The sequence below is a fragment of the Carettochelys insculpta genome, chromosome 1, assembly GCF_033958435.1.
Source record: "Carettochelys insculpta isolate YL-2023 chromosome 1, ASM3395843v1, whole genome shotgun sequence".
In the NCBI taxonomy this organism is placed as follows: Eukaryota; Metazoa; Chordata; order Testudines; family Carettochelyidae; genus Carettochelys; species Carettochelys insculpta.
Window position 1 is genome coordinate 181,378,268 of NC_134137.1, and position 26,239 is coordinate 181,404,506.

Here is a 26,239-nt window from a genome sequence, read left to right on the forward strand (position 1 = left end):
CAGAAAATTAGGTGCTGCAGTTAAACTAATTAGGATCACACCTGTTTCATTCTTCTACTGATAAGGAAGGTTGCAGGTGGCAGCAGAAGGAGCTGTAGCTCTTGATGAGGGGAAGGATGCAGGTGTCTGGAAGAATAGTAACAGAGAGTAGTCAGTATCCTAGCAAAACAAACCAGCAATCCTGTAGCACCTTAAAGGCTAACAATGTATTAAGTGATGAGGTTTCCTGGGGCAGACCCACTTCTTCAAAGGTGGACATAGTGCTGTACAGGAAATGGTGCTGTACAGGAAATGGTGCTGTAAGTGAATTGGCATGACGATTATATAACAGAGAGATACAGACAAAAACTTGAAATGAAAACTGACATATCAGATACATAGGACAGAAGTGGGGGCAAAGGAGGGGAGGAGACGAGAGAGAAAATTACTTACTGCAAGTGTAAATTGTTAGGTGACTTGCCTGAGATCACCACAAATATCGAAGATCAGGAAGCTGTCTTTGTAATGCTTAAGGTAATTACCATCTCTATTAAGACAAGTGTCTGGAAGTGGTATAAAATAAGGGAGAATCCTCAGCAGCTGCCAGCGGAGGCTGGGAGGAGCAGAGCGGCAGAGCATATAGGAGGTTCAGGAGTGATGTTGCTTGGTGAAAGGCCACCAGAGAAAGAACGTTTGCTCCATTCCATTGCCCAGAGAGCAGTGGCAGGGTCAAGTTCATCAGACACCTGCTAGCTGAGAACTGATATGAAGGAAGAAGCCCATCAAAGCCCAGTGTCAGCACCTCGGTAAGAATCCCAGCAGTTACCACTACTTTATCCTGCTGATCAGAGCTGAGCTTCTCATCAGGCTGTTGCCTCAGATACCTGCAACTAGTCACTTTAATCCTCTGGCTAGTAGGTGTTTGAAAGCTATACCAGACATTTAACAGAGCATTTGTCTTCCAAACGCTTTATAGATGTGTTAACGGCCCCACGCTGTGAGCTTTCTCACGACAGACCCATCGTTCTGTCATTAGAATGAACGCATGCAGCAGTTTGAGTTGAGAGCACCACCAGACAGATTACGTATGTCTCTTTGCTCTCTTTCTTCCTACAGTCTCCTCAGCTATTGTACCTGTCTTGAGGGGAGCGTTGTGGAAAGAACTGTCAAAAAACATTCTAGATACAGAAGCATCCCAAGAACTCACATCCTTGAAGCTGCAAGTTTTTTCCAAGCTGGTACAGTCTTCAGAAATTGAAGCATTAACCAGCCTAATTGACCAGTTGCCTGGAATTCTTGAGAGAGCAGAAAATCATGAGAGGTAGGCAAGTCCTGTTTCCAGATTTTGCCTTTTCTTTAATAAAACACTTGGAATTGTCATTTTGTTGCATAAAAGATTGTTATAGACACTGTACATATATGCACACCTGCTGTCTAAAGTGATCATCCATGCTTCAAAGAACCTACAGTGTAATTGTGATAGTGCTTTTAAACCTGGGTGTCCCTTAATTTAGGAATATCATGTAAAAATATCTTGAAAAAATCTCAGTAGTCCTCCAAATTTTAAATGAAACATTCCCTGTTCACAAAGATGAACAGTGGATCAGTATCAAGAATTTTAAACCAGGTGTTAGAGGTATACACCTATCTCATAGAGCTGGAAGGAACCTTTGTCATCAAGGCCAGTCCCCTGCCCTTACTGCAGGACCTATGACCATCCCTGACAGATTTTTTTTAAATCTGTTCGCCTCAGATCCCTAAATGGCCCCCTCAAGGGTTGAGCTCACAACCCTGGGTTTAGCAGGTCAATGCTCAAGCCACTGAGCTACTTCTCCCATTTGTTCCATTTAATTTCACTGGTGTGCTTTAGCGCCTCCTGAACCGGGAGACATGCTCTGCCATGCTATACGCAGTTTAAGGCTACAGCGGTGTCATCTATCTTGCTGGGAAAGGCAGCCACAGGACAGATGGCTATATGAGTGTTTTTTAAACTTTGTGGAACTTTTGAGCCATTTTTAAAGTTAACATTCAATAGCATAATAAGCATATTGGCAAAAATACGTAAGGACTTATTCCTTAAGATCTGTAAGTACTTAGCTGGAACGAGTAAAAATACTTTTTGGCCAGTATATTTTCACAGGCTATGCTCCTGGGCATGTGATCAAAAGAATTTTTTCAATCCCTTTTGCTAAGCTGATGGTGGCAGGTTTTATAACATGTGCAACAGTACTCATCTCTGGGGGAACAGAAGGGAAGTACTGGCCATGTAAATTCCTGAATGACCGATGTATTACGCAGTCATCGGATGCTGTAGAAGATAGTGATTCTTTGGTCATTGGTGCTTAGGAGTCTGTGCATAAAATCAAGTGCTTACAAATACTTGGGGAAAATTGGTAAAATGTACACAATGAAAAATGTTCTTCTAACGTGTGAATTTTTGGCAGTTGGATCGTGGCAGATTCTGTATCGAGAGTGCTGGAAAGTTCTGCTGAGCAGTTGCTGTCCTGGAAGAAAAGCCTCTTGGCAGCCTGTATGAAGTGGTTAATCAACACATACAACATAAGTAAAGAACAAGAAAGCAGCCAAGGAACAGAGCATGCCATGCTGTTGAGACTGGAAGAGTTATTGGTGAGACTCCTTTCCATTTGCTTTAATCGAAACCCACGGTGTCCAATACGCATCCTGTTCCCCACGTGTGGCAAACAGGAGACCTCAATGTGGCCAAATGGAGCGCCCTCCACCTGCTCTGCACACGCGCCCCACCGCTGGGTGGGACAAGTGTGCGGCAGCCACGGTGGAGGCAGCTCCTCCTGCAGCTCCAGGCTGTGGGCTCCGGTGGCCACGACGGGCTGTCACACGGCTCCTGCTACGTCTCGCTCGTGAGCACGGTGGCATCTCCAGCCGTGACTTCCATGGTGCACCATGGTGAGTCATTTCGGGGGAGGGGTGCTTGCCTGGGGCGAGGCAGGGGACGAGTGGGGCTGTGGCAATTGTGAAATTTCTTTTGGACATGACTGAGCTAAACCTTCGTTATAGGGACTTTTCTTATAGCAGTAGAATGTTTGTTGTGCTTTTAGATTTCTGTATTATATAGATGAATTTGTTGGGCTTGTCTTGATTTCTTTGCTGTTTTGTGTGTGGCTTGTACAGTATGTAATTAGCTTTGCAAGATCCTGGTAGAGAACAATTTGGGGTCTTGTTGCGAGAGGTGCTGGACACCTGCAATTACCACGGAACTCAATGGGTTTTTGAGGCGTTTGGTGCGTCACAATGTCAGTACTTTTTTAAAAAATGTTTTTTAAAAAGTGAGTGAGAAAATGCTGTAAAAGTAGAAGTGTCCGTACAAAGTGTGTGAATCTGCTTCCACTGAATTCAAGAACAGTCTTGCGTCTGGCTTCAGTGGCAGCCTGTGGTCGATGCTTGTGCATCTCAGATTTTCTTTAGGTGTGTAAAGAATATGGGATCAGGCCCTAACTAGTAAAAGCAAAGGCGGCTTTTACAGGCACAGGCTGAACCTCTGTAGTCTGGCAGTCTCTCATATGGCAACATCCGTGATCCGGCCCAGTTTTAATTCGCCTGATGACTATTTACCATGGATGTGTCCAAGTTTCCCATGGTCCCATAAAGTTTGTTTGCAGCCACCAGTCCTGGCTTTCAGGGTTCTGTGCTGTTATATGGCTGTAATTTACCCCTAAATTAGGGGGACAGTGTTTCCCTAGGCCAAATATGGGACACCCTGCTGGGAGGGCGGGGTAATGACACCTTCCTGGCACCTGAAATATGGGACTGTCCCAGCCAAAGTGGGGGTGGTCACGTTACTCAGGTGGCGGCTGCCTTGTGGGGGAGGGCTGCCACCCTTCTGGGGAGGGGGTGTGCTCCCTGATTGCAGGGGGCAGATGCAGCTCCCGGCCTCGGGGCACTGGGAACAGGACTGCAGCCCCACCGGCGACGCTTCCGGCTTCCCCAAGATGCAGAGAGCCAGGAACAGGGCAGCAGCCGCACCGGTGCTCCCCCCAGGCTGTGGGGAGCCAGGAACCAGGTGGCAGCTGCGCTAATCCAGCTTCCCCAAGCCACGGGGAGCTGGGAGCCAGGCGGTCGCCACACCTCCTGACTGCAGGAGAAGGGCAGCTCAGCAGGGAGCCATAATCCAGGACAATTAGCCCTTTTGTTAAAGTAAATCAGGATGCCTTCCAGGTGCCCGAAATACGGGGCTGTCCCAGCTAAAACAGGACGAGTGGTCACTTTGCCCTAAATATCTGCTGAGAGCCCTGTAAGCCGTGAAACTATTGATAATGTGTTAGACAATTTTGACCTCCTGTGGTCCAGCAAATACTCTTCTCTGGCACGGGTCAGGTTCCAAGGGCTCAGCCTGTACTGCAGTAACTGCTCCTCTAATCCCTTCTGGTCTCTTTGCGTACACGCCCTCTCCAGCTGTCACCTGGCTCTTGGGATGTAAATACACAATTTTCCAACTCTTAGAAAGGACCTTGGTACTAAGGGTTATTACTTTCATGGGCTTAATTGGCACCTTACAGCATCAGCCTGTTCTTTTGGGTCCCGGAGGGAAGGAATAGGTGAGAGGTTCTGCTATTTGCAAAGTACTTAGGCAAGGAGACATGCAGCTTAAAACAGAAGGTGCCGTTAGTATTTGAAGTTCTGGGTTGTGAAAATTCCTTTGTAGCTGAAGGTGGAAAACCCTGTATTCTTCCCCTGCCACCTCTGACATGGAGTTTCTTTCTAGGAAAAAATTGGCTGCAGATGCCATGTTGTCCTAAATTAACATCTCTTGTTTTCACCAAAGTGTGTTTTGCTTTTTCACGGTCACATTTCTGGGGAAATAGCCCTTAACCCAATAAAGTGTCTTTGAAATTCTGGGTTTATCTAAAATAACAGCGTAGACTGTGGCTCCACTCGCACTTTTGTTGCTAAACCTTTTGCTGAAAAAGTGAAAAAAACCATGCCCTGACCCAACAAAAGTGCCGATGTGGAGGGTGTCGCGTGGACAGGACATAGCTATCTCCACGGCTGTCATAGCTTCTGACATAGCTATCACCACTTGGTAGGAGTGGCATAATTATGCCAGCAGGAGCTTTCTGCCATGGACATAAAGCAGCTGCAGAGGAGACCTTACAGCAGCACAGTTGCAGCAGTACAGATGTTTCAGTGTAAGGCGTGTGGTGCAAACAGCCTCTGATCATTGCTTGAGAAAAATGGGAAGCCATGTGAGTACCACGCAGTAGAAAAAAGCCACGAAGGCTTGACATAAGCAGAACAGTTGTATTTTTGCTTTTGGTCATTTTTAAAGCCCTGAAACGGGTTGGACTTTGCATACCGTGGCTCCAAAGCGTGCAACAGACAATGCAGGTCCTGATGTGCTGTGAAAACTTGGGTCTGCTTCATAATGAATGTTACATATCGCTCCTCGTTGTTTACCGCCCACACAGAATTCTGTTAATGAAGTGGTTCCGGCTGACTGGCACAGTTTTGTGAAGATGGGACTTAAGTAAGTAAATTGGTATTGCTGGTGAGATGAGGCAAAGATGGGGTAGGCACGCTGTAATGCTCAATGCGCTGCTTGCTGTCAGTTAGGGCCCAATCCTAGAGTGTACTAAGCGCATCCTAAAAAGTGCTAAGTGCCCTCAACTCCTACAGAAATCGCTGGGACTTGAGAATGCCAGTCACTTTTTAGGATTAGCTCCATAGACGGGCTCAGTCTCCATTCACTTCAGTACAGTGCCAGTGACTTCATGTACAACTGAGAGCAAACTTGGTCTTCAGTTAGTGTAATATAACAAATTCCTTTAACTGCTCCTGCTTTTTTAGTTAAACTGGTGTAACTCAATGATTTTAATGAAAGATATTCCTGACGTGAGGTCATAATCAGGCACTTTCCCTTTACCAATGAATCAAAGAGATAAGAAGCAATAGTATGGGGGAGGCTTAGCTTACGGAGAGAGAGAAATGTCAGGCTGAGGGATTGGTATCGAATGAAGGTTTTAATATGAAACGTGAAATGCTAATCTTTACTAAAGCCTGTGCGGCTGAATGCTGACTGACTGTGAATAGGCCTTTCTTCTGAAGTTTAATATGTGGCTAGTTCACAAACTGAATGAGATACTGGCCAATGCTTTTTTACGTTTCATTGCTTTCTTCACTGTGTTTCACTGTTTTAAATAGCACGTCTGCCATTGGTTGAAATCTGAGTTTCCTTTGATTGTGTGTTGTTTTGAAGGTACCGCTACAGAGATCGTGGATTTCTGAAAACTCTCAATGCTGCTGTGCAATTGTTGTACACCAAAGAGAGCCCTCTTAGTCAGAGATTAATCAAGCCCTCCGTGCTTTACATGATGATCACGCAGCACTCTTTATTTTTGTCAGCAATGCTGAGGTCAAGAGAGGAAGATAACACGAACATTCACACAAGAGGTGACTCTTTCTTTTCCTTGGTTATATATAGTAACAGTCTTTTTTTGGTGTCGTTTTCCAGCCATCCAGTTACCTACCCGTCTACATATTTACCAAGCTATTAAAATAAGTCCCTGATTGTTATTAGCATTTCATTTCGAAGCCTTTCTGCTCTTTTCTACTTGAATTTCAATGTCATATTTTTCCTTACATATGCCAGTTTCAAGCCTTTAATCTTGAAAACCGTTCTGTTGATGTTATTTCATATGGCTGAGGACCTGGGGTGAAATCCTGGTTTCAGTGACGTCATTGGCTGTTTAATATTGATTTCAGTAGGACCAGAATTTTGTTCTTCAAATAGATTGCATCAAGGAGATAATATTTGGCTAAGTATTTATTAAACAACTTGTTTACATAAGAGACATTAACTTGAAAATAAGTATCGGTGCTGATAGAGAATATTTAATATAGCTCTTTGCTGGCTGTATATACATTTTTAAGCTCATGTATTTGACAGAACAATCACCCAATGAGGAATCTAGTTCAGTCTTAACCTGAAAGAGGTAGCAATGGTTGATGGCTAGAGTATTGGGCTGGGAGTTAGGAGATCTGGGTTCTGGTCTTGACATTGCAGCTGAGTTGCTGTGACCTTAGGTAAATTATTTACCTGCAATTCAATTTCTCCAACTGTAAAAGGGAGATGACAAGTAGCTGCCTTGTATAAGGTGCTTTGGAATCTATAGCTAAATACAGTAAACTCTGTTTTATCCGATATTTGTTCAGCTGGAACTCTCAAATAACCGGCACCAACATATCGCTTTCCCTTCTGCAGGCAGAATTGAGTGTGTGAGTAACACCTGCTCAGCGCTGCCCTGCCTCCCTCCAAGCTGCCAGAGGGGCTTCCAGCCCCAGGGATGCTAGCTTCCCTTGGCCCCTGCTGGCGGAGTACCATGCCCCTGCCAGCTCTCCATCCCATGGCTGCTGGCACAGCTCTGCACCGCTGCTGGAGTTCCCCCAGCCCTGGGGCTGCTGGAGTTCACCGTGGAGTTCCCTGAGCCCAGGCTGGCTCCCTGGGACTGCTGGAGTTGCCAGTGTTCCCATAACCCGGGGGCTTCCGGTGACACTCCGCGCCCCGACTGGCTCCCAGCCCCTGGGATGGAGCTGCCGTTGTTCCCCTGACCCTAGCCAGCTCCCAGCCCTGGGGTTGGTGGGATCCCCACCTCTCCACCGGGGATCCCTCAGCTTTGTCTCTCCCCAGCTGCCTGTGTCTCTCCCAGCTGCTCTTTATTAATGGGCATATTTGAACATCCAGCAACCTCCCAAACCTGGGGTTACCAAATATGGAAGAGTCTATTGCATTGATAGAATTTCATAATCATCTCATATGTAAGTGGAACAGACTGATGACAAATTTGTATTCCCCAACACCAGTAAACATGAGCAAAATAGTAATAATAATAAATAATAAGAATCTAGGCAAACGTTTAAAGTTTTTAAATGCCTGACAAGATGAGAAAGTTCCATTGAAGCAGTAGGAGGAAGGGATTGCTTGTATTTTTCATGAAAGCATATCCATTATTCCATGTGCTTGTCAGTTGGACTGTATTTCCATAGGGCAAGGAGAAAGGCTCTGTCAAAGGATCTGCCCTAAATAATTCAGAAATTAATTGTCATGAGTTCCTTCATCTTTACCTCTGTCTTTCTCCAACTCTAATGAAGAGATTGTTACTACAGTCAACTCTCTTGTATCTGGTATTCTTTCAACCAGAACTCTCAGATAACTGGCACAAACGCACCACTTGTCTGAGAGCAAAACTGAGTGGAAGTCACTCCCAGTCATCACTGCCAGAGTTTCCCGCGCCAGGTCCTCCGCTCCAAGCTGCTGGCGCACACCCACCCCCCCCGGCAGCCCATCTGGATTCCCGGCCCCGGCACTTCCGGTGTTCCCTCAGCCCCGGCTGGCTCCCCGGCCTTGAGCTTCTTGTGCCCTTCCATGCTCCGGCCGGTGCCCTGGCACTACCAGTGCTCCCCCGACTCCAGCCTGGGATCCCACAGCTTTGTCTCTCCCTGGCTGCCTGTGCCTCCCCAGCTGCTGTCTGTTAACTGGCGGATTTGAATATCCAGCAACCTCCCAGTCCCACGGTTGGCAGATATGAAAGAGTTTACTGTATTTTGCTTTGATTTACAGTGTGGCTTGGTGGGTAGGGGAGAAAGGGACAATCTTTTGCCTTATGCAAGGCAATGGAACTCAAAACATGTGGGTCCAATTCCCAGCTTTGCCACAGACTACCTATTTGTCCTTGAGCAAGTTTGTCCTTAATTTATTTGGGCCATAGCTCTCTATCTGTAAAACTGGGGTGGTAATACTACTGTGTGCGACAGGGTGAATTCACCCAAGTTTCGTATGTGAGCAGATCCTGCAGTGAGGGAATCTGCGTAAATACCTAGATAAGATGGCAAATACCAAGATGGCTTCTAGAAAGGGTGTTCCAGTTGACGCTGTTGTGTCGTAGTTGGACTACAGCACTGATGGAGGAATGTTCTGCCAATGTTCACAGAATCATGGAATCATGGAATACTAGAACTGGAAGGGACCTCGGGAGGTCATTGAGTCCTGTCCCCTACCCACGTGACAGGGCCCAAATGGATTAGCTATTTATGTAGGGTTGACCTTGCTTTGGGTAGGTGGCTGCACTCAATGAAATTATATAATATAATTCTATAATTCTGTATAATTATATAGAAATTATATAATTTCTATAATTATCCAACCCGCTCTTCAATATCTCCCATGACTGAGATTCCACAACCTCCCTGGGCAATTCATTCCAGTGTTTAACCACCCTGATAGGAAGTTTATCCTAATGTCCAACCTAAACCTCCCTTTCTGCAATTAAAGCCCATTGCTTCTTGTCCTACCTTCAGAGGTTGAGGAGAATAAAACTATAAATACAATTTCCTATTTGTTTCAGAAGCACTAGTGGATGTATTGTCCACTATAGTGAAACTCAGTCCCTCGGTCTGTGACAGCAGCCACTTTTCTGTGTTACTGGGATCCTACGGTGCAACACTGAGTGATGTTGGTAAGTGTATTGGACTGTTAAGGGTATTTTTCATTAGATCTATTTTTAAAATTCTTAATGTGTGTCTCACTGATTTTTTTTTTTTAAGATCAGAAAATATTACTGCTTCTTCAGTTATATGAGAAGAATGATCTGAGTCTTATAAACTTCAGGTAAGTTGATTGCCACATGTTTTTTTTGCTAGTCTGTGTGCTGTATGTGCAATCTCAAAGTGTTAATACACCTCTGGAACCTTATGTTTTAATTGAGGCCCAAAACTCAAAATGGAATTAAATTCATGATGGTGTAAGGTGCCAGATAAATAGACCCTGGCTGCTATTCACAGGGCAGGTACAGAGCAGACCGCAGCATTTCAGCTCTCCCTCATGCCCCTAGGAGGGTGCAGAGAGGGCCACATTGGTGGTGAAAGGATTGCCTCATCTCCAAGTGCATTTAGTCTTAGGTCTCTGGCTCAGCCAGGCCGCTGTGCGCTTAGCCCTTCTAGTGGCTCTGCTGCGTCAAGTGTTTTGCTGTTTGTTTACTCTGTTTTAAATGTACTTTCCCGTCATTTCGACCACCTGTGTAAGCGTTGCTAATGAAGTGCATATAAAATGTAAATTCTACTGATGTCCAGCCCCACTCCCTTCCCATCTCCCAGCAAAATTAAGGGCTTGTCTACTCTTGAACCATTACAGTGGCACAGCTGCAGTGCTTCAGTGTAGAGGCGCCTACACTGACAGGAGAGATTTTCCTGTTGCTGTAGTTAATTTGTCTCCCTGAGAGACAGTAGCTACTTCAATAGAAAAGCAGTGAAGTAACACTTTAAAGACTAACAAAATAGTTTATTAGGTGATGAGCTTTCGTGGGACAGACCCACTTCTTCAGACCATAGCCATACCAGAACAGACTCAATATTTAACACACAGAGAGTGAAAAATAGGAATCAAGGAGGACAAATCAGAAAAAAATGATCAAGGTGAGCAAATCAGGGAGTTGAGGGGTATGGGGGGGAAGGTCAAGAATTAGATTTAGCCAATATATAGCTCGTTTGCACACTTGGCTTAATCTAATTCTTGACCTTTCCCCATCCCCCCCATACTCTCTACTCTCTGATTTGATCGCCTTGATCATTTTTTTCTGATTTGTCCTCCTTGATTATTGTTTTTGTTTCTCTGTGCCTTAAATATTGAGTCTGTTCTGGTCTGGCTATGGTCTGAAGAAGTGGGTCTGTCCCACGAAAGCTCATCACCTAATAAACCATTTTGTTAGTCTTTAAAGTTCTACTTGGCTGCTTTTTTTGTTTTGATAGTGTAGAGACTAGCACGGCTTCCTCTCTGTTACTACTTCAATAGAAGAATTATTCTCTCAACCTAGTGCTGTTTGACAAGTGGGTTAGGGTGGTTTAACTATATTGCTCAGGGCTATGGATTTTTCACACACCTGTGAGGTGCCTGGGTAAACCTAACTTTTTAGTGTTGAGCAGGCCAAATATTCTTCTTTGTCACTCACTCAACCCCAACCCCTCCCACAGAAAAGCCTATTCTCTCAGAAAAGCTTTGTAGCCTATTGCGAGGACAGGCATATTTGAACTCCGGTAAAATAAAGGCATAAGTTAATTCCAGTGTCAAGGATCTTTATTAGTCTCTTCCTGCCTCTCAGCTGCTGGGTGCAGAGTGTGGCCTCTAAGCTACCTAGTCCTGTAAGCCACCTATGTCTTCATAGGTTTGACACAGCACTTTAAGGTGGTACTCTGAAATAAACTGGTAGCCAGACACTTAGCTAGGCATGGTCCCTAACTGGCATGCAGAGAATACAGACCAATCCAAGGAACATGTTTGAGAGTGGGAATAGGAGTCATGGTCAGTCATTGGTGGGAGCCTGTATAGTTTGTAAGTGATTAGGGACATTGTCCTTATTGTCTTTCTATTTCATGCAAACTCATTGTCGGCACTACCCACATAGTAAACCGGATTTGAATGGAGAGAGTGGAAGGGCTTTGTGTAGAAGGTCATGGAGGCATTTTGGTGCTGGCTTGTAAAACTAACTGAACTCCCAAGATATTCTAGGGCTTGCGTTGTTAGATCAAGTCTTGGTCAGTGTGTGAGAAAGGCCATGGTGTGTGGACACTGGCCGTCAATAAATCAGTCTTCTGAGGCATGTGCATACTTGGATTCGTAGTCTAGGAAGTGGTGAAAGGGGCACCAGGCTGAATTTTGAAAGTCTTGGGATGGATGAGAAAGGTGTTGCCAGGGAAACAGATTCTCATTGCAAGTTCACACAGGATAATAAGCACAAGTGAGGGGAACATTTAAATATAGTCATTTATATCCCTTGTAAATCGAATCCATCTCTGTAACTGCCCATCTCTCCATGCTAATTATCTGTGCAGTAAGGGCTTACTTTTAACCATATTTTAAGGATACTGTTGTGGGGACCAGCAGCTGTGGAACATCACAAGACTTGCAAGAGTCTGGGGAAGTCACTGTGGCAGCAGCCAAGCATGGAGGAAATTTTGTGCCTGCTAGATAAAGAAAAGATGATGAAGACTATCCTACATTTCCCTCAGCATCGCCGTCTCCTGCCCCCAGAGGTGCTTTGGATCAGCTATTAATTATTCTCTTTTTATGTGGAAAAGCCTCTTTCCATTTAGTAATTCATTAATCATGCTGTCCTTAATGCAATATATTCCACTGTTTAAATTCAGAGATACTTTTAGCTTAACAAAGCAGTAATTAAAGCTGTGCAACAACACCATTGAATTTAATGAGGTTGCCAGAGTAAAGCAGAGATCACCATTTGGCAGCTGATGACTCGCCACATTTGACAGTCTATCCCTCATCTGTACCTTAGTTCAGCTTCACTGGGTTCTCTGGTTTAGTCTCTCACATAGTTTGCTAACTCTGCCCACATTAGTCAAGGACAGACATGCTGGAACTATGGCAGCAGTAGCCAAGTTTAAACACAAGAGTGGTTAGCATGACTCTATACCTAATATTTTCAGGGCTTTAACATAAGCTGCCAGGGTGGTGTTGTCCAGGCATTGTGAAATCAAGTTGTATCTCTCTGTTTTGGGTTTTGTTTCAGGAAGGACAAGTACCATTGTATAGAGACAAAAGCGTGAGAGATCTTGATGATCTCTATGACCCCTGTTTTCTGCTTCAGCTTTTCAGTGAATTGACCAGACCAGGTAAAGTACATATTCATCTCATGTGTTTAGCCAAGCTGTCAGGAGCTGCAAAAGTGTATCTGAAGGAAGAATTCAGTATTATCACCGTTTCCGAGAGGAGAGAGAGTAGGATTTTTGCATGATTTAACCTGTCTATTGTGGTGTTTAATCAGCAGTGGAGGTGTTTTAAAAACCCCCGTCATTGTATCATGTTTGCATTTCCAGACAATGCAAAATTTAGATTATATCTCATGTGTGTGTGCTAGTAACCACTTACTCAGTATTGCTTGTCTAATGTAATATCATGCATCAGAGAGGTAGCCGTGTTAGTCTGTAGCTTTGAGAACAACAAGAAGTCCTGTGGCACCAAATAGATCTGTTAGTCTATAAGGTGCCACAAGACATCTTGTTGTTCTTGTAATATCTTGCTGTTTGTCTTCACACCCAGCTGCTATACTGCCCAAGGGGCTTAGTCTCTTTTGTTTTTAAAATGCTTAAAGATCAAAGTGAGACAATCATCACAATGGATTTACCAACCACTTCTTTCCCCTGTCCATCAGGATGTTCTTGTCTAGGTAAACTCTAGATTGCTACAGCTTGGTTTTTCTTTGCTATAGCAATAGCATTGCAAACAAATGGCAAGCTGATAATATAATTGCTTTGAATAAAAAGTGCGGATGAGGAGAGAGAAGAAATAAATACACATTTAAAAAGTGCAGCACCCATGTAGGTAGGGTTGGGGGTGCTTTTTAGAGTTGGCATTGCAGATTAACCAATATGCTTTGGACAGTAATAAACACATAGCCTGTCATCCAGTGTATATTTAAATTAAAAAAAAAAAAAGCTATAGAGATTGAGGATGCGCTGTGTCTTCTAACAGGATGAGTGTTAGATGACCTAGTGCCTCGTATTTTTGGCTATTATTGACTTCAGGGTGGGATTTAAAAAGTGCCTGTCTGACGAAAGATCCCCAGTCCCAATGTGCTCCTAAGTCATTTAAGCCACCTTCGAAAATCTGACTCCACTGTTTTTGTGCATGCTCGCTGCACTTTTTGTGTAGCATCTTGTGAAGAGACGTTATTTAGCGCATGGATACATAAACATACGAAGGATTAGTGCATGCTCTGTAAAGGCCTTGAACTGCGCAAATACCCAGTTCTTTCTAACTTTAGATCTGATAAGCATCTTATCAAAAACTTTCCTCCTGTGGCGCCCAAGGTTCTTTAAACAAACTGGATGTCAAACATACATTTAACTTTTTTTTTCCTGCAGCTTGTTATTTCACATTGCATTGTTGATTGCAGTTTCCAAGAGCAGCTTGGTTGAAATTGTTTCCATGACGTGTTCAGTGGAAGAGAAGTTTCTAGATAACTCCTCCCTGGAGCTACACAGATTATACCCTTGAAATAAGGAAACAGGATTTCATTATGCGGCATGAACATGAGAACTTAGCATTTGTTGTTCGTACATGACATATGTAGTGCCCAGAGACTCCACTTGGAGCTGGGGCTCTGTTGCGTTAGGGGCTACGCATTGGCATAGAGAAAGGCACAGCCCCTACTCGAAAGAGCTGCTGGCCTCACATTTGTACTTTAGGAGAGCGCTCTGGAGCAGCAGGTACAAGCGCAAGGATAGCGAACCTGTCATCAATGGCTTGAGGTCATCCTTCTGAGGTATATGTATTAAACACACCAGGAAAAGTTCCTGTCCTTGGGCTGTGCTGGTATCAGACTACTCAGCCAAGTGGAGAGACAGCCACTGTGCCCCAGGAAGAAGGCAGGGAGCAGACTGTAAATCTCAGTGTGGTACCTTTGCTCCAGTAGGAAAGGGAATGCTTCCAGCTATCTGGCAGCTCATGTAGTGCTGAGGAAGAGCCAAAGTTTCTCCAGCCCCCCCACAGCCGGTAACCAGAGTAGCCTGACCCACAGGTGCCAGTGTGGTATGGTGGATTGAACATAGCCAGGAGGCTCATGGAGAAGTATGCAAGAACAGTTAGCACTGAGAACAGTGGCTGGATCTCTCCAACAGCCGGTTTCAAAATGCATTTCCAGGGGTGCTGTTGCTCAGGTTGTGTCTCAGTCATGTGGCACAGAGCTGGCGAGGGTGCCGTGAAGGGAGGGGAAGATTCTGTCAATGGCTGTCCCACCTTCAGCAGAGCTGCATGGGGAAATGCCAGCCGAGAGCTCGCAATAAGTGTTCTGGCAGCTGAGGAGGAAATGGGCCCAGCATGTGAGGTAGAGACATAGCTAATCTGTGAATCTTTATGTGTGGGGGGAAATGGGGGTGTGAATAGCCATGGCAGATCTATACCTTCAATTATCAAGGCCTAGGAACTTTGGTTGAGGGGATTGGAACTGGTAAACATTCACGAAGCTTTTATAGGGGTTATAACTTATGTGGATGTTACCTAAGTAAAAGAAAAAAAATTGTTATTCAACTGAAAAAATATTCCTGTGCTGCTATTTCTCATTGAAGATTAGTATCAACAACAAGCCTGGACTGTTTACACCAAGTTGGTGTGGAGTTATGAGTTGATGGATATGCTGTCACTTTTCCAAAAACTCCTTAAAAATGGCTTGGTTAACCTCCGAATCCCTTAAAAAAGAAAAAAATCAGCCGCAGGCAGGGAGGAAGCAGGTAAGAGAAAAGTTATGCAGAAGGTAGCTTTGTTCAGAGCGTGAAAGGGATATAAGGTGCGTTTAAATGAGAATGTGCCCACCATGCTAAAGTCTCAGATGTGCCTGTATCATAAATCAAATTAGTAACCTAGATTCTCTGACCCTGGCTAGTGGCTTAAGCTGGAGGATCCATGCCTTATTCTGGTGTTCACTTCAGTAAAAGAAGCTTATCTCAGAGGTGCTTTTTCCCTACAGGTGAAATTGATTAAACATTGAGCTCCATAGAGTCTTCCTAGATTTTACTCACAACTTTACATGGTCTTCTGCTGATAGCAATAGCCTTCCCAAATAATGAGCGCTGGATTGTGCCCTGGCTCTCTTAAGTATGCAAGAGGCACAGAAGCTCCCCTCGTGCAGCCTTGGGGCACAGATTGTGTCCCCGCGGTGTAAGAACTGGTTCCTCTGTACTCTGTGAGGTGTATGACAGTCCAAAATGAGCAGGGCCGTGGTCCAGACTACCTGCCCCCTCAGCACTCCATACACATGTCAGCAGAGCCTCCCAAAGCTCCCCCTTGAGCAAAACAGCTCCATGCTAACTCTAACTCATAGCTGAGCCGTAAAGGAAAAACTGCCTGGAATGTGCTCCTGTGAGTCCATCATTCCAAAAATGACAGCTGTACAGCAGACTGCAAAGAATTAAATCTAACTAAGACGAGTTAAAACTGTAAGACCTCCTCATTTTGGGGGTGCTTTTGCCCCTAAACACTGGTCACCTGACTCTGTATACTTATTGCACAAGGCTATAATTCCCAGTGAGGGAGCTGAGGCCCACTTCACAACCCACTGAAGTCAGTGGTGATCGAGAGAAGAGGAGAGGTATCAATGAGTAGTGAAGGGGTGGCCGAGAGTTGTTTTATTACTTGAATTATTCCATTCTTTAAATTCGCCCATAGCCTCATCTCCCTTACAGTTGCTGTTTGTCAAGCTAAAAACATGGGCTGAGCAACCCACCCTGCCTGATCCCAGACCTAGCTAACTTCCTCCTTCCTAGAGCACTCTTTGTGATGTCCTTGAAGATGAGCTCTGGGGTATCAGAGCACACAAGGAACTGGCCAACATGGCTTCAGGATAACTAAAATTTCCTATGTAACTATGTCTCCTCCTTAATATGTCTTCCTATGTAAGTATGTCTGGCTAGTGGAGTGTTCACCATGCATTGCTAGAGTTTTCCAGTTTTGTAGTTCATCTTTCAGAAATCAGGCTTCCATGTGGAATATGGAGAATTGCATTGCCACAAGTCCTTCATCGTTGTTGCTTTTACAAATGTTAACTTATTTCCTTTCTGCAGAATGTGTAGTGGCATGCCACAAATTTGTGGAAGTGAATGCTTTGGGCCTAACAGTAGCTGCCCTTAGCAGCTATGATTCCAGTGTGCGAGCAGCAGCATACTACGTACTGGGTTCCTTTCACTCTCACCTGGAAGGAGCTCGCTTTCGAGAACAGAGACAGGTATGAATGCACTAGATTTAACTTGGCACTGACATTAGAACCTGCCTTGGAAAGCGCACTAGGGTGGATTAATTCCAGGAAGGGACTCATTCACCAGCCCTAATTTCCACTTGGCCTTCAATGGATGGGCAAGCTAGTCTTTCAAGCCCTAGGTCAGTATTTAGTAGTATTACTAGTCTGTCACCAAAGTGCAATTGTGTTTCTCATGCACTTTCACTTGTCCCAGAATTAGCAATTCCCATCTATAGAATTGTGTACGTCAGAGTTGGTTGAATTCATATGTATTTTTAAAGATCTGTTTGTCTCCTTTCCTATTCTGTTTTCTTCTGTCTCTGTTTATCATGATTAGAATCAACAAGCTGTAAAAGAAATAACCCACTCAAAATTCTTAGAACAGTCATTCTGCTGAAATTATGACTTGGTTTGTTACCTGTAAAATACAATTAAGACCTGTTTTCCCAGACTCTTGCTGAGGAACGTCCTGCTGTATTATCTGACGATGAGTAATAGTAGAGCTTTCTTTTCTTTGTTCTTGTGCTACAGCTGCTCTACCTTATGGATGTTGTGCAAAATGGAATCAGACAACCGAATCTCCGGTTTACTTTTTCTTTGACCCTCTTCATTGCTAAGGTGGCGCAGCAAATGCTGAAGCCAGGTATTGTAGATTAAGTTGTGTGTTCTGTAGTTTGACACCTGGGGTTACAGCAGGAAAAGCAATAATGCACAGGTTGATTAGTTTCCGTGATAGTGCAGAATCAAAGCATATTGGTAAACATGACAACCTTGAGATGTGCTGTAGCAAAGTTGCTGCTCCAGCATTTCCCCTGTAAGCCAGATGTAGTGATGCTGCAACTCTACTTCATTTCCTACACTGTGCTTTGACCAGCTCCAGGTATGGGAGTGGCCTAGCCTGACCCCTCTCTGGAGTTCAGCTCCTTCCAGTGCTCTGGAGACTCTTGCAGGAGTTCCAATAAAAAGGTATAGCCCAGCCGACCATCTCTGCTTCACAGGCTCACATCAGTGGCTATAGGTTTTGAGGGATAGGCTCCTGTGTCTCAAACAACCCCACTGGCCAGGGCTAGCACGCTCCTCTCTTCACTCAGGGCAGAGGTGGTGCTAGGCCACTGGAGCCTTACGCAGTAATATTCTCCTCTCCCAACACACACGTATACTGGGAAAGCAGATGGGGGTTCCCATGAGCCACTCGGAACCCTAGGCATTTGCTTAGTCTGTTCGTGCCTATTGCTGGCTCTGCTCTGAGTTCAGGCATACATCTATGCATATCTCATGGAGCTGGAAGGGACCTTGGAAGGTCAGTGAGTCCAGTCCCCTGCCCTTGCAGCAGGTCCAAGCACCCTCCCTGAGGGATTTTTTTTTTTTAAATCTATTTGCCCCCAACCCCTAAATGGCCTCCTCGAGGATTGAACTCACAACCGTCCATTTACAATGCCATTGCACAAACCTGGTTCCTGTCTTCAGGCAGGCTCCTTGGCACCCTCAGGACAGCCTGTTAGCTGTGTTTCCCTGATGAAGCGGGGTTAGACTGACTAAGCCTCAGAATGCTGTTTAACCCTTTGCAGTCAGAGACAGAGTTAATGCACCCTGTCATGATCCCTTCAAATGTTCTAAGGAAAAACCTTCTTTAGAATCTAAGTCTTACACACTGGAGGATTGGAAGGTGTTATACTGTGTGTACAAGTGGTTGCCGGTTCAGGCCCTGTCTAATCTGTTGCAGAGAAGGTGGGTATTCTCTTCACAAATTTTGGGCTCAGTAAGTGCGGGGTGGTGGAAATTAGTGGCCTGTATTATGCAGGAGATTGAACAAGAAGGTGCAATGGTACTTTTTTGGACTTAGCATCTCTGCGTGCACGTCTGATTATAGTCAGGTCTACACGAGACCTTAAAGTTGATTGTCGATGTGCAATTCCAGCTATGACAAGTTCATGGCTAGAATGGACTTATCTATGGTCAACGTACCTGCCCGTCTTCACTGAGGGAGGCCAATGGAAGAAACTCTTCTGCCAACCTCCTTTACTCCTGGCAAGATTGAGGAGTACAGGGGTTGATGGTCGACCCCAGTAGGTTGATTTCACGTGTCTCCACTAGGTGTGAAATCGAACGTGGGAAGATCGACCCTGACCAGACTAGTCTACCGGATAGCGTAGATGTACCTTAGAAATGTGAATAGCCTGATGTCTGTGCAAGCCCAGTGAAACATTTACATACCTAAATCCAGGCATTAATATGTGTAACTCCAGATTTGGGCATAATAAAAAAGTTAAATATAGAGCATGGTCTTAGTTCTCCATGTTTACAGCCAAAAATATCAGAAAAAAAAACCCTTCCCTTGTGTTGCTCTTCCATTTGATTCCTTATTGTAATTGCCACAAAAATATTAATGTGACCGTGAGTGGGAACAGAGGTAATCTGTAGTATTGCAGATGGCATCAGAGGTGCCCATGAGACAACCACTTCTTAAGCTATGGTTCACAGGATAGAAAATACTGGAGAATCTCTGCCCTCAGTTTAACAACTGTATAAAATGTAAAAACGCTGCCTAGTGTTTCAGCGATGTGATTCTTCAATACTGATGCTTTGCTGTAAACTACAAAGGATGATTGTATTGTCTAGAGTTTGTCTGCTGTTCTGAAATTGCTTTTCCAGTAATGCTCTTCATTGTGCTTAGTATTCTGTAATTTTTGTGAGATTTCCTGGGGCTTATTTGCAAATATCACTAAGGGATTTGCTTCTAACTCTACCATAGATTTTTATTTCCGAGTGAATAATAACTTGGGAAATATTGAGAACTGACCAGTGTTAAATATTCATATGATCATCTACTTGGTGCATTCTCTGGTTGTGTATTTGTGTTTTAGGGAAAATTAGGGATGATCAACCATACCTTCATTGTTACTGCATGGGAACATCATACTTGCCACACAGTGAAATATTTCTGACACCTACTGAGGCAGTATAAAGTATAGATCCCACTTCATGAGTGAGGTTCTGTGTGTGTATACTTAAGTTTGCTTCCTTAGCAATAACCACTTGAATCTGTTCACAGAGGAGCACATGTACATAAAGATAAATAAATTCCTTCTGTCGCATCAGTATTTGGACTTGAAGAAAGTACCGGGGTTTTATCAACTTTTCTACAGCTTTGACTTAGAGGTAATGTGAGAGTCCTGTCCTGTGTATTTCATAAACCGTTAATGAGCTATATAATGCCTTGCATAGCAAGTGTTGTGAGTTGAGGGTGTTCGTGTCGTGCAATCAACCAGAAAATTCCCAGATATTTTCTGCTCGACATTTGTTACTTATTGGCATTTTTGTTTTATTTTTATTTTCATATAAATATTTATTATTTGTATTGTGGCAGTGCCTTGTGGGCCCAGTCAGGGATCAAGGTCCCATTAAGATATTGTAGAAATGGCAGCCTTTTAAATTTTGTGTCTGATTTAGATTTGCACGATTGACTTCATTATTCTTGAAGAAATCTGCCTGTTGTTGCTTTTCATAATGGTAAACACTCAAAAGAGGAAGTCAAGAGAAGCGGATGCTGCCACTTGTAGAAAACCATAATGTTTGTGCTGAGACATTTCCCAGCATTCTTTTCCTAGAAATCAGTGACGGTGGTATTTTTCTGTTGGTTTCCAGCACAAAACGGAACGTGACTGGATTCTTGGGCTCCTTGAAGAAGGACTGCGAGATAAGCACTGCTATGAGCTGTATGAGTATCAGAGGGTTTTCCACATCATTTTGTGCTTCTTCAACAGCCCATTGTGTGATGAAGCCTCTCAGGTACTTAAAAGAGAAAAAAATTAAAATGTCAAGCAAAGGAGGCACATGTAGATGCTCTTCTTTAAAACCTAGGAGAGTTTGGGGTGAGGGGGCACGACATGAGAATATCCACTTCCATCTCTCTGCCTGGGCGCTGTTTCATTTTAATTACTCTAATATAGATGTCTCAGAACTAGAAAGTCTGCTGTCCTTTGGTCATTCTGAAGAACTTGAAATGCATCGTTACAGTGTTTGCCTTTGTGTGATTAAATACCTTCCACCATTTTTTCTAAATAGTTCATTTTTTTTAATTCCATTATTGTATTTACTTCAGCATGAGTGGGCCTTTTAACAGCTGTCTGTATTAGCTATCCCTCCAAAATACATTTTAGAAACATTTTTGTTGACTTATGTCACAAAATGTATCATACTTGGCAGTCCCAGTAGAAGAATGTCATAAGTAATGCAATAATTTACTATATATTTGAGTTTGTGTGTCTCTCTCTGTCTGTTAAAGAACTCTTCCAAAATGGCAAGAGCTAGAACCACCAAATTTAGGTCACAGCTTTCTCTTACCATAACTTACAAGAAGGTCAGGGTTTGGTTGTGCCTGGAGTATCGGATGTGCCTGGAATGGGATTGCTTCTCTTAAAAGCCTACAGAAAAGAGGCAGGATCACCAGATGGTTGAAAAGGGGCTGGCTGAGGGAGCCGACTTGCCCTAGTCCCGGACTGCCTCAGCCCCAGCGCCCTGTGCGGAAGGCAGTGGTGGGGGCTGGAGCTCCCCCATTTCTCCCCAGTTAATATGGAGACATTGCTGGTTGTACCCCTTCTTCAGGGGACGAGGGGAAAGTGCACAGTTTGCTGCATTCTTCACTGTGGCTGGGGAGCTGCAGTAGCCATGAACATGTATTTCTCACCCGGCCCCAAGCCGCTGTGGTGAGAGAGGCCTGGAACAGCCCTCTCTCCTGGGGCAGTCTGCTTACTGAGTCCCTCATCCCCAGTGCCACCACAGAGCAATAATTTCAATGAAACATGTTTGTTTTCATTTTATTTTCCGAAAATAAAACAAAAATTAATTGAGTTAAGGACCCGAGCAATTCCAGATAAATCTTCTAGTAATAAATATTTAGAGCTCCTGTTACATTGCAATCCAGGCACTTAGCAAAATCTCTAAACACTGTGCAACAATGAACACGTTGTGCCCCACAACAATGATGATGGGAAGGTAGGCATCATTGTCATTGTATAGATGGGGAAGCTTGAGAGGTACTGAAAATAAGTGGCTTGCCTCTGGTTACGTACCAAATGCTCAGCGTACAAGCTCTGTCTCATGGCTCCCAATTCAGAGAGAGAAATCTCTGAGCTGCAATTTATTTGCAAATTTGACTCCATCAACCAAGGATTAAACAGAGACTGGGAGTTGTTGGCCCCTTACAAAAGCAGCTTCTCTGCCGTGGGTGTTAACAGTTCCACATTAGACTCTGACAACGGGTCATATCCCCCTGTCTGATTGACTTGTTTTTACCTCTTTTGCTACATACTGCTGATACTGGGCCTTTTCCACCTTGACTGAATAGACCTTGTCAGCTCTGGCCCTCCCTTTTACTGGGACCCCACTCTTTAAATACCCCTCTGGAACCACCCCACTCATGCATCTGATGAAGCGGGTCTTTGCCCACGAAAGCTTATGCTCCAAAATATCTGTTAGTCTATAAGGTTCCACAGGACTTCTTGTTGTTCTCGAAGATACAGACTAACACGGCTCCCTCTCTGATACCTGGCTCCCAATTGTGAGCTTTAACTTCTAGTCAGACTTCCTTTCCATGGCCATATTCAGCAAAGTGCTTGAGCGTGTACCTAGCCTTCAGTAGTCCCAATGACATGTGCTTTAATGTTGCTTATCTGTTTTAAGTTCAGCAAAGAACAGGTGCATGTCAGTGATATCCTCGGAACCGAGGGGCTCAGGCTGATGTCTGTGTAGCAGTTTATATGGTGCAGTTTGACACACGCCCTGTCCTGTCATTGTTTTCCTTTTGAATAAAAGCTTACCAAACAATCGGATTGCTGTTCCGTCATTCCTAAGTGTTTATCCTAGTGCACTAGCCCATAGTGCTAGACTATGGAAATTAAAGTGTGTTTTTGTTTTCTGTTTCAGAGTCACATTTTGGAAATACTGCAAAATGCTGCATGTATCACGAAAGCTGCCTATGAACTGATACGGGACCATAGCCTCTTAACTTGGATAGTATACATTTTGGAGAAAAGGTACATAGAAGAGGGACATTAGCCTACCAAGAAATAGCTGTACTCTGTGGCTCGTGCTACACTCTCCCCTAGAGCTGGCACCTTGATGCAAATGAGCAGTCTCGAAAATGCAAAATGGCCAATCATTTGCATATCCAATAAGTTCATTTGCATATTTGCAGCAGAAAACAAGCAGCGAAGACTTGGTTCTGCTGGCAGAAAACCCCTTTGTTGCCAGCCCCCTATCCCTGGGAAAAAACATGAATGTGAATATGCAAATGAGATACGTGAATATGCAACTAAGCTGCCATTTTGCTCTTTCAAGACTGCTCATGTGCCTCAAGCTGCCAGCACTGGGGTGTGTGCAGCGCTAGCCTGTGTACATAAAGGGAACGTTTGTGCAGTTGAAAATAAAAGTGTTTATTGACCCATCTGTGTGTGTGACAGCGAGAGACTTACACAGGAGTATCCTGTCAGTACTTGTGCTGCTTCCACACACGTGTGTGATCCTTAGGGTGGAAGAACTTGTTAAAACTTAAAACCTTTCTTAGGGCTGTGTTGTTTAAATCTTGTGGGTTGCTTTGTTAGAAGTTCCTAAGAAAGTTGTTATCGAGATGACAGATTAAGAATAGTGCATTAGGTGTTCTCTTCTTCAAATGTTGCTTCAGCATCCAATCCTGCAATGGTCTCTGCAGGGCTGTTAATTTGATGCTGTACTCCCAACTGGCTGTCTCACTCGCTCACTCACCCATACCTTTCACAGAGATAATTCTCTCCAGGTACAGACAAGGAATCTGGAAAATCCGTGCTAAATACAGACTGAGCATGCTCCCAGCTTCCGCACCTGGATTGATTTACAGGACATAAACCCTGCAGGTTTTTCCAAGTGCCCAGAGCAGGGCATAAGTATTTAAGTTCCTTTTGGGCACCTTTCTTCACACCTGTCTGGAAGTAGAAGCATGGATTTGGCCCAACCTGCACAATGCTTATTTTGTGCTTAGATTAGAAAGCATCTTCCTTGTTTATGATCAGGCAATAGGGGGATTCTAATTATGTGGGATAGGTACTGACCTCTGAGATAATAATAGACATAAGAAACGTTTTGTTATGTTAATAACTTGCAGGCAACTGACTGATCAAAGTGTCAATATCTACAATATAGCTTTTAATGGAAAAAGACAGACGACCTGTCCTAAAGAACTTCAACTCACTTAAAGATTGGTGGTCTTTCCTATTCGTGTGAGACTGAGGCTAAATCACTCTTTCTCAGTGAGAGGTTTTCCATTAGCTAGGTATAACAAAGGGATTTCAGAGCAGTATGTCTTTGTTTTGGAAGAACAAGTGATTGATTTTTCTTTTAATTAAAATAGCCAAGTAATCTTGTCTCTTGTTCTGTACTGGAAAGCATAGCACCATAGAAATATGACTTTAAGGTTCCTTCCGGTCCTGTCAAGTCCGGTCCCCTGCAACAGGATTGGACCAAGTAAACCTAGACCACCTGTGACAGATGTTTGTTCGTTTGTTTTTAAAAGCTTCCAGTGAGAGAGGGATTCCACGACCTCCCTTAGAAGCCTGTTCGAGAGCTCGACTACCCTTAGTTTTTTCCTTAATATCTAAACTAAATCTTCCTTGCTGCAGATTAAGCCCATTGCTGCTTCTCCTGCCTGCAGGGGAAATGGAACTCATTTGATCCCCAGCCCTTTTTTAACAGCCCTTAACATACTAGAAGACTTTTATCAGGTTCCCCCGTCACTCTTCTTTTCTCAAGAACAGACAGGCCCAGTTGTTCAAACTTTCCTGATCGTGCAGGTTATCGTTTTTATTGCTGTCCTCTGAACTCTCACCTAAATTGTTGCACCCTGGGCTGGATATAGTGCTCCAGCTAAGGCCTCACCAGCACTGAGTAGCATTGGGAATATTGCCTTCTGTGCTGTACAGACAGCATTCCTGTTAATCCACCCCAGCATCCTCTTGGGCTTTTTACAGCTGCAGTGCATTGACAGCTCTTATGTAATGAATGGTCTACAGTAATCCTCAGATCCTTTTCAGCAGTAGTACTGCCTAGATAACAGCAAGAAGTCCTGTGACACCTTATGGACTAACAGATATTTTGGAGCATAAGCTTTCGTGGGCAAAGACCCGCTTCATCAGATGCATGAGTGGGCACCAAATATTCCAAAATATCGGTTAGTCTATAAGCTGCCACAGGCCTTCTTGTTGTTCTTGAAGATACAGACTAACACGGCTACCTCTCTGATACGGCCTAGATGGTTATTCTCCATTTTGTAGTTGGGCATCTGATTTTTCCCTAAGGAGCGAAGTACTTTGCATTTGTCTTCATTGAATTTCACCTTGTTGAATTCAGACCAGTTCTCCAATTTGTCAAGGTCATTTGAATTCCAATCCTATCCTCCAATGTGCTTGCAACCCCTCCCAGCTTGGTGTAATCTGCAAGTGAAAAATCCTTCACCCAAACCGTAATAGAAACTCATGTTTTAAACAGTAATTGATCTCAAACGAATGGTAGCTGTTGTATAGTTTGCAATTTTATGAATTGCTTTGCAAAATTATTCAGATTTAATGCAACATATGGCTGAGTCAAAAATTAATGGTTTTATTTAGGACCTTTGCCAGATAGCTCTGTTACTTACCCATCATCATCAATCATCATCATAAAGAATAATAATAACAATGTAGAGCTCTTGAAAGAGTTACAAAAGAGACCGCTATCCCAATTATACGGGGAAACTGCAGCACAGGTGACAAAGTGACTTGTCTGCAGTCAGTCTGCAGGCCACTGAATAGAAGCTAGGTCTCCAGAGTCCCAGCGCAATGCTGTATCCATTAGGCTACACTGTCACATGCAAAGTTGTGGTTTTTAATTAATATTGCGTGCAAACAGGAAAAGTTGGACATTCTCAGTGTACGGGTGAAGCCTGGCAATAGAGGCCGCTGTCTTGCTATGAGTTCTACTTGGGTAAAATCTGAGCTCACTAGGAGCTCCATGGACATGAGCTCTGCCTGCATGTTCAGGGCCCCAACCGTTAACATGTGGCTCCTAGAACTGGCCATTGCCCGGGTCAGGTTGTGCATTTCCCAAAGGGATGTTCGTTTGTCTTTCAGGTTTCTGGAAGACAAGGTGCTAACCAAAGTCATCTCCTTAGTCCATACGCTGTGGATAACAAATTTAGGAAACAAAGCAATGTCACTTCAAACTCCTTGCAGAAAAGAGCCACAAGAGAGCCAGAAGTTCCTTCCTCTTCAGCTAATAAATGAGTTTCTGTATGTTTTGGTTATACTTGTTAAACACATTCGGTAAGTTTCTTCTCCTCAGGTTTCCAGGTTTATGCGATCACATTGTTATTCAGTTTGTCATACGTTAGACCAACACAAATTCATTGAATCTCTGATAAATTGGCTCTTTCCCTTAATTTTAAATGGGGATAAATGAACCCTGGTGCAGATACTTGTGCA

The 26,239-nt window shown here is 43.9% G+C and overlaps 1 protein-coding gene across 1 annotated transcript in view; it reads left to right on the forward strand.

The window, feature by feature from the left end:
• URB1 (URB1 ribosome biogenesis homolog) overlaps positions 1 to 26,239 on the forward strand; it is an 84,830-nt gene that overhangs the window by 51,977 nt on the left and 6,614 nt on the right. The window contains exons 23-36 of the mRNA XM_074996988.1: positions 1,096 to 1,300; positions 2,424 to 2,607; positions 5,424 to 5,482; positions 6,212 to 6,405; positions 9,357 to 9,467; positions 9,556 to 9,619; positions 11,865 to 12,036; positions 12,531 to 12,633; positions 16,579 to 16,739; positions 17,283 to 17,394; positions 19,804 to 19,910; positions 20,397 to 20,540; positions 22,677 to 22,786; positions 25,889 to 26,080. Coding sequence (XP_074853089.1) covers positions 1,096 to 1,300; positions 2,424 to 2,607; positions 5,424 to 5,482; positions 6,212 to 6,405; positions 9,357 to 9,467; positions 9,556 to 9,619; positions 11,865 to 12,036; positions 12,531 to 12,633; positions 16,579 to 16,739; positions 17,283 to 17,394; positions 19,804 to 19,910; positions 20,397 to 20,540; positions 22,677 to 22,786; positions 25,889 to 26,080 — 1,918 coding nt within the window. The remainder of the gene's footprint in view (positions 1 to 1,095; positions 1,301 to 2,423; positions 2,608 to 5,423; positions 5,483 to 6,211; positions 6,406 to 9,356; positions 9,468 to 9,555; positions 9,620 to 11,864; positions 12,037 to 12,530; positions 12,634 to 16,578; positions 16,740 to 17,282; positions 17,395 to 19,803; positions 19,911 to 20,396; positions 20,541 to 22,676; positions 22,787 to 25,888; positions 26,081 to 26,239) is intronic.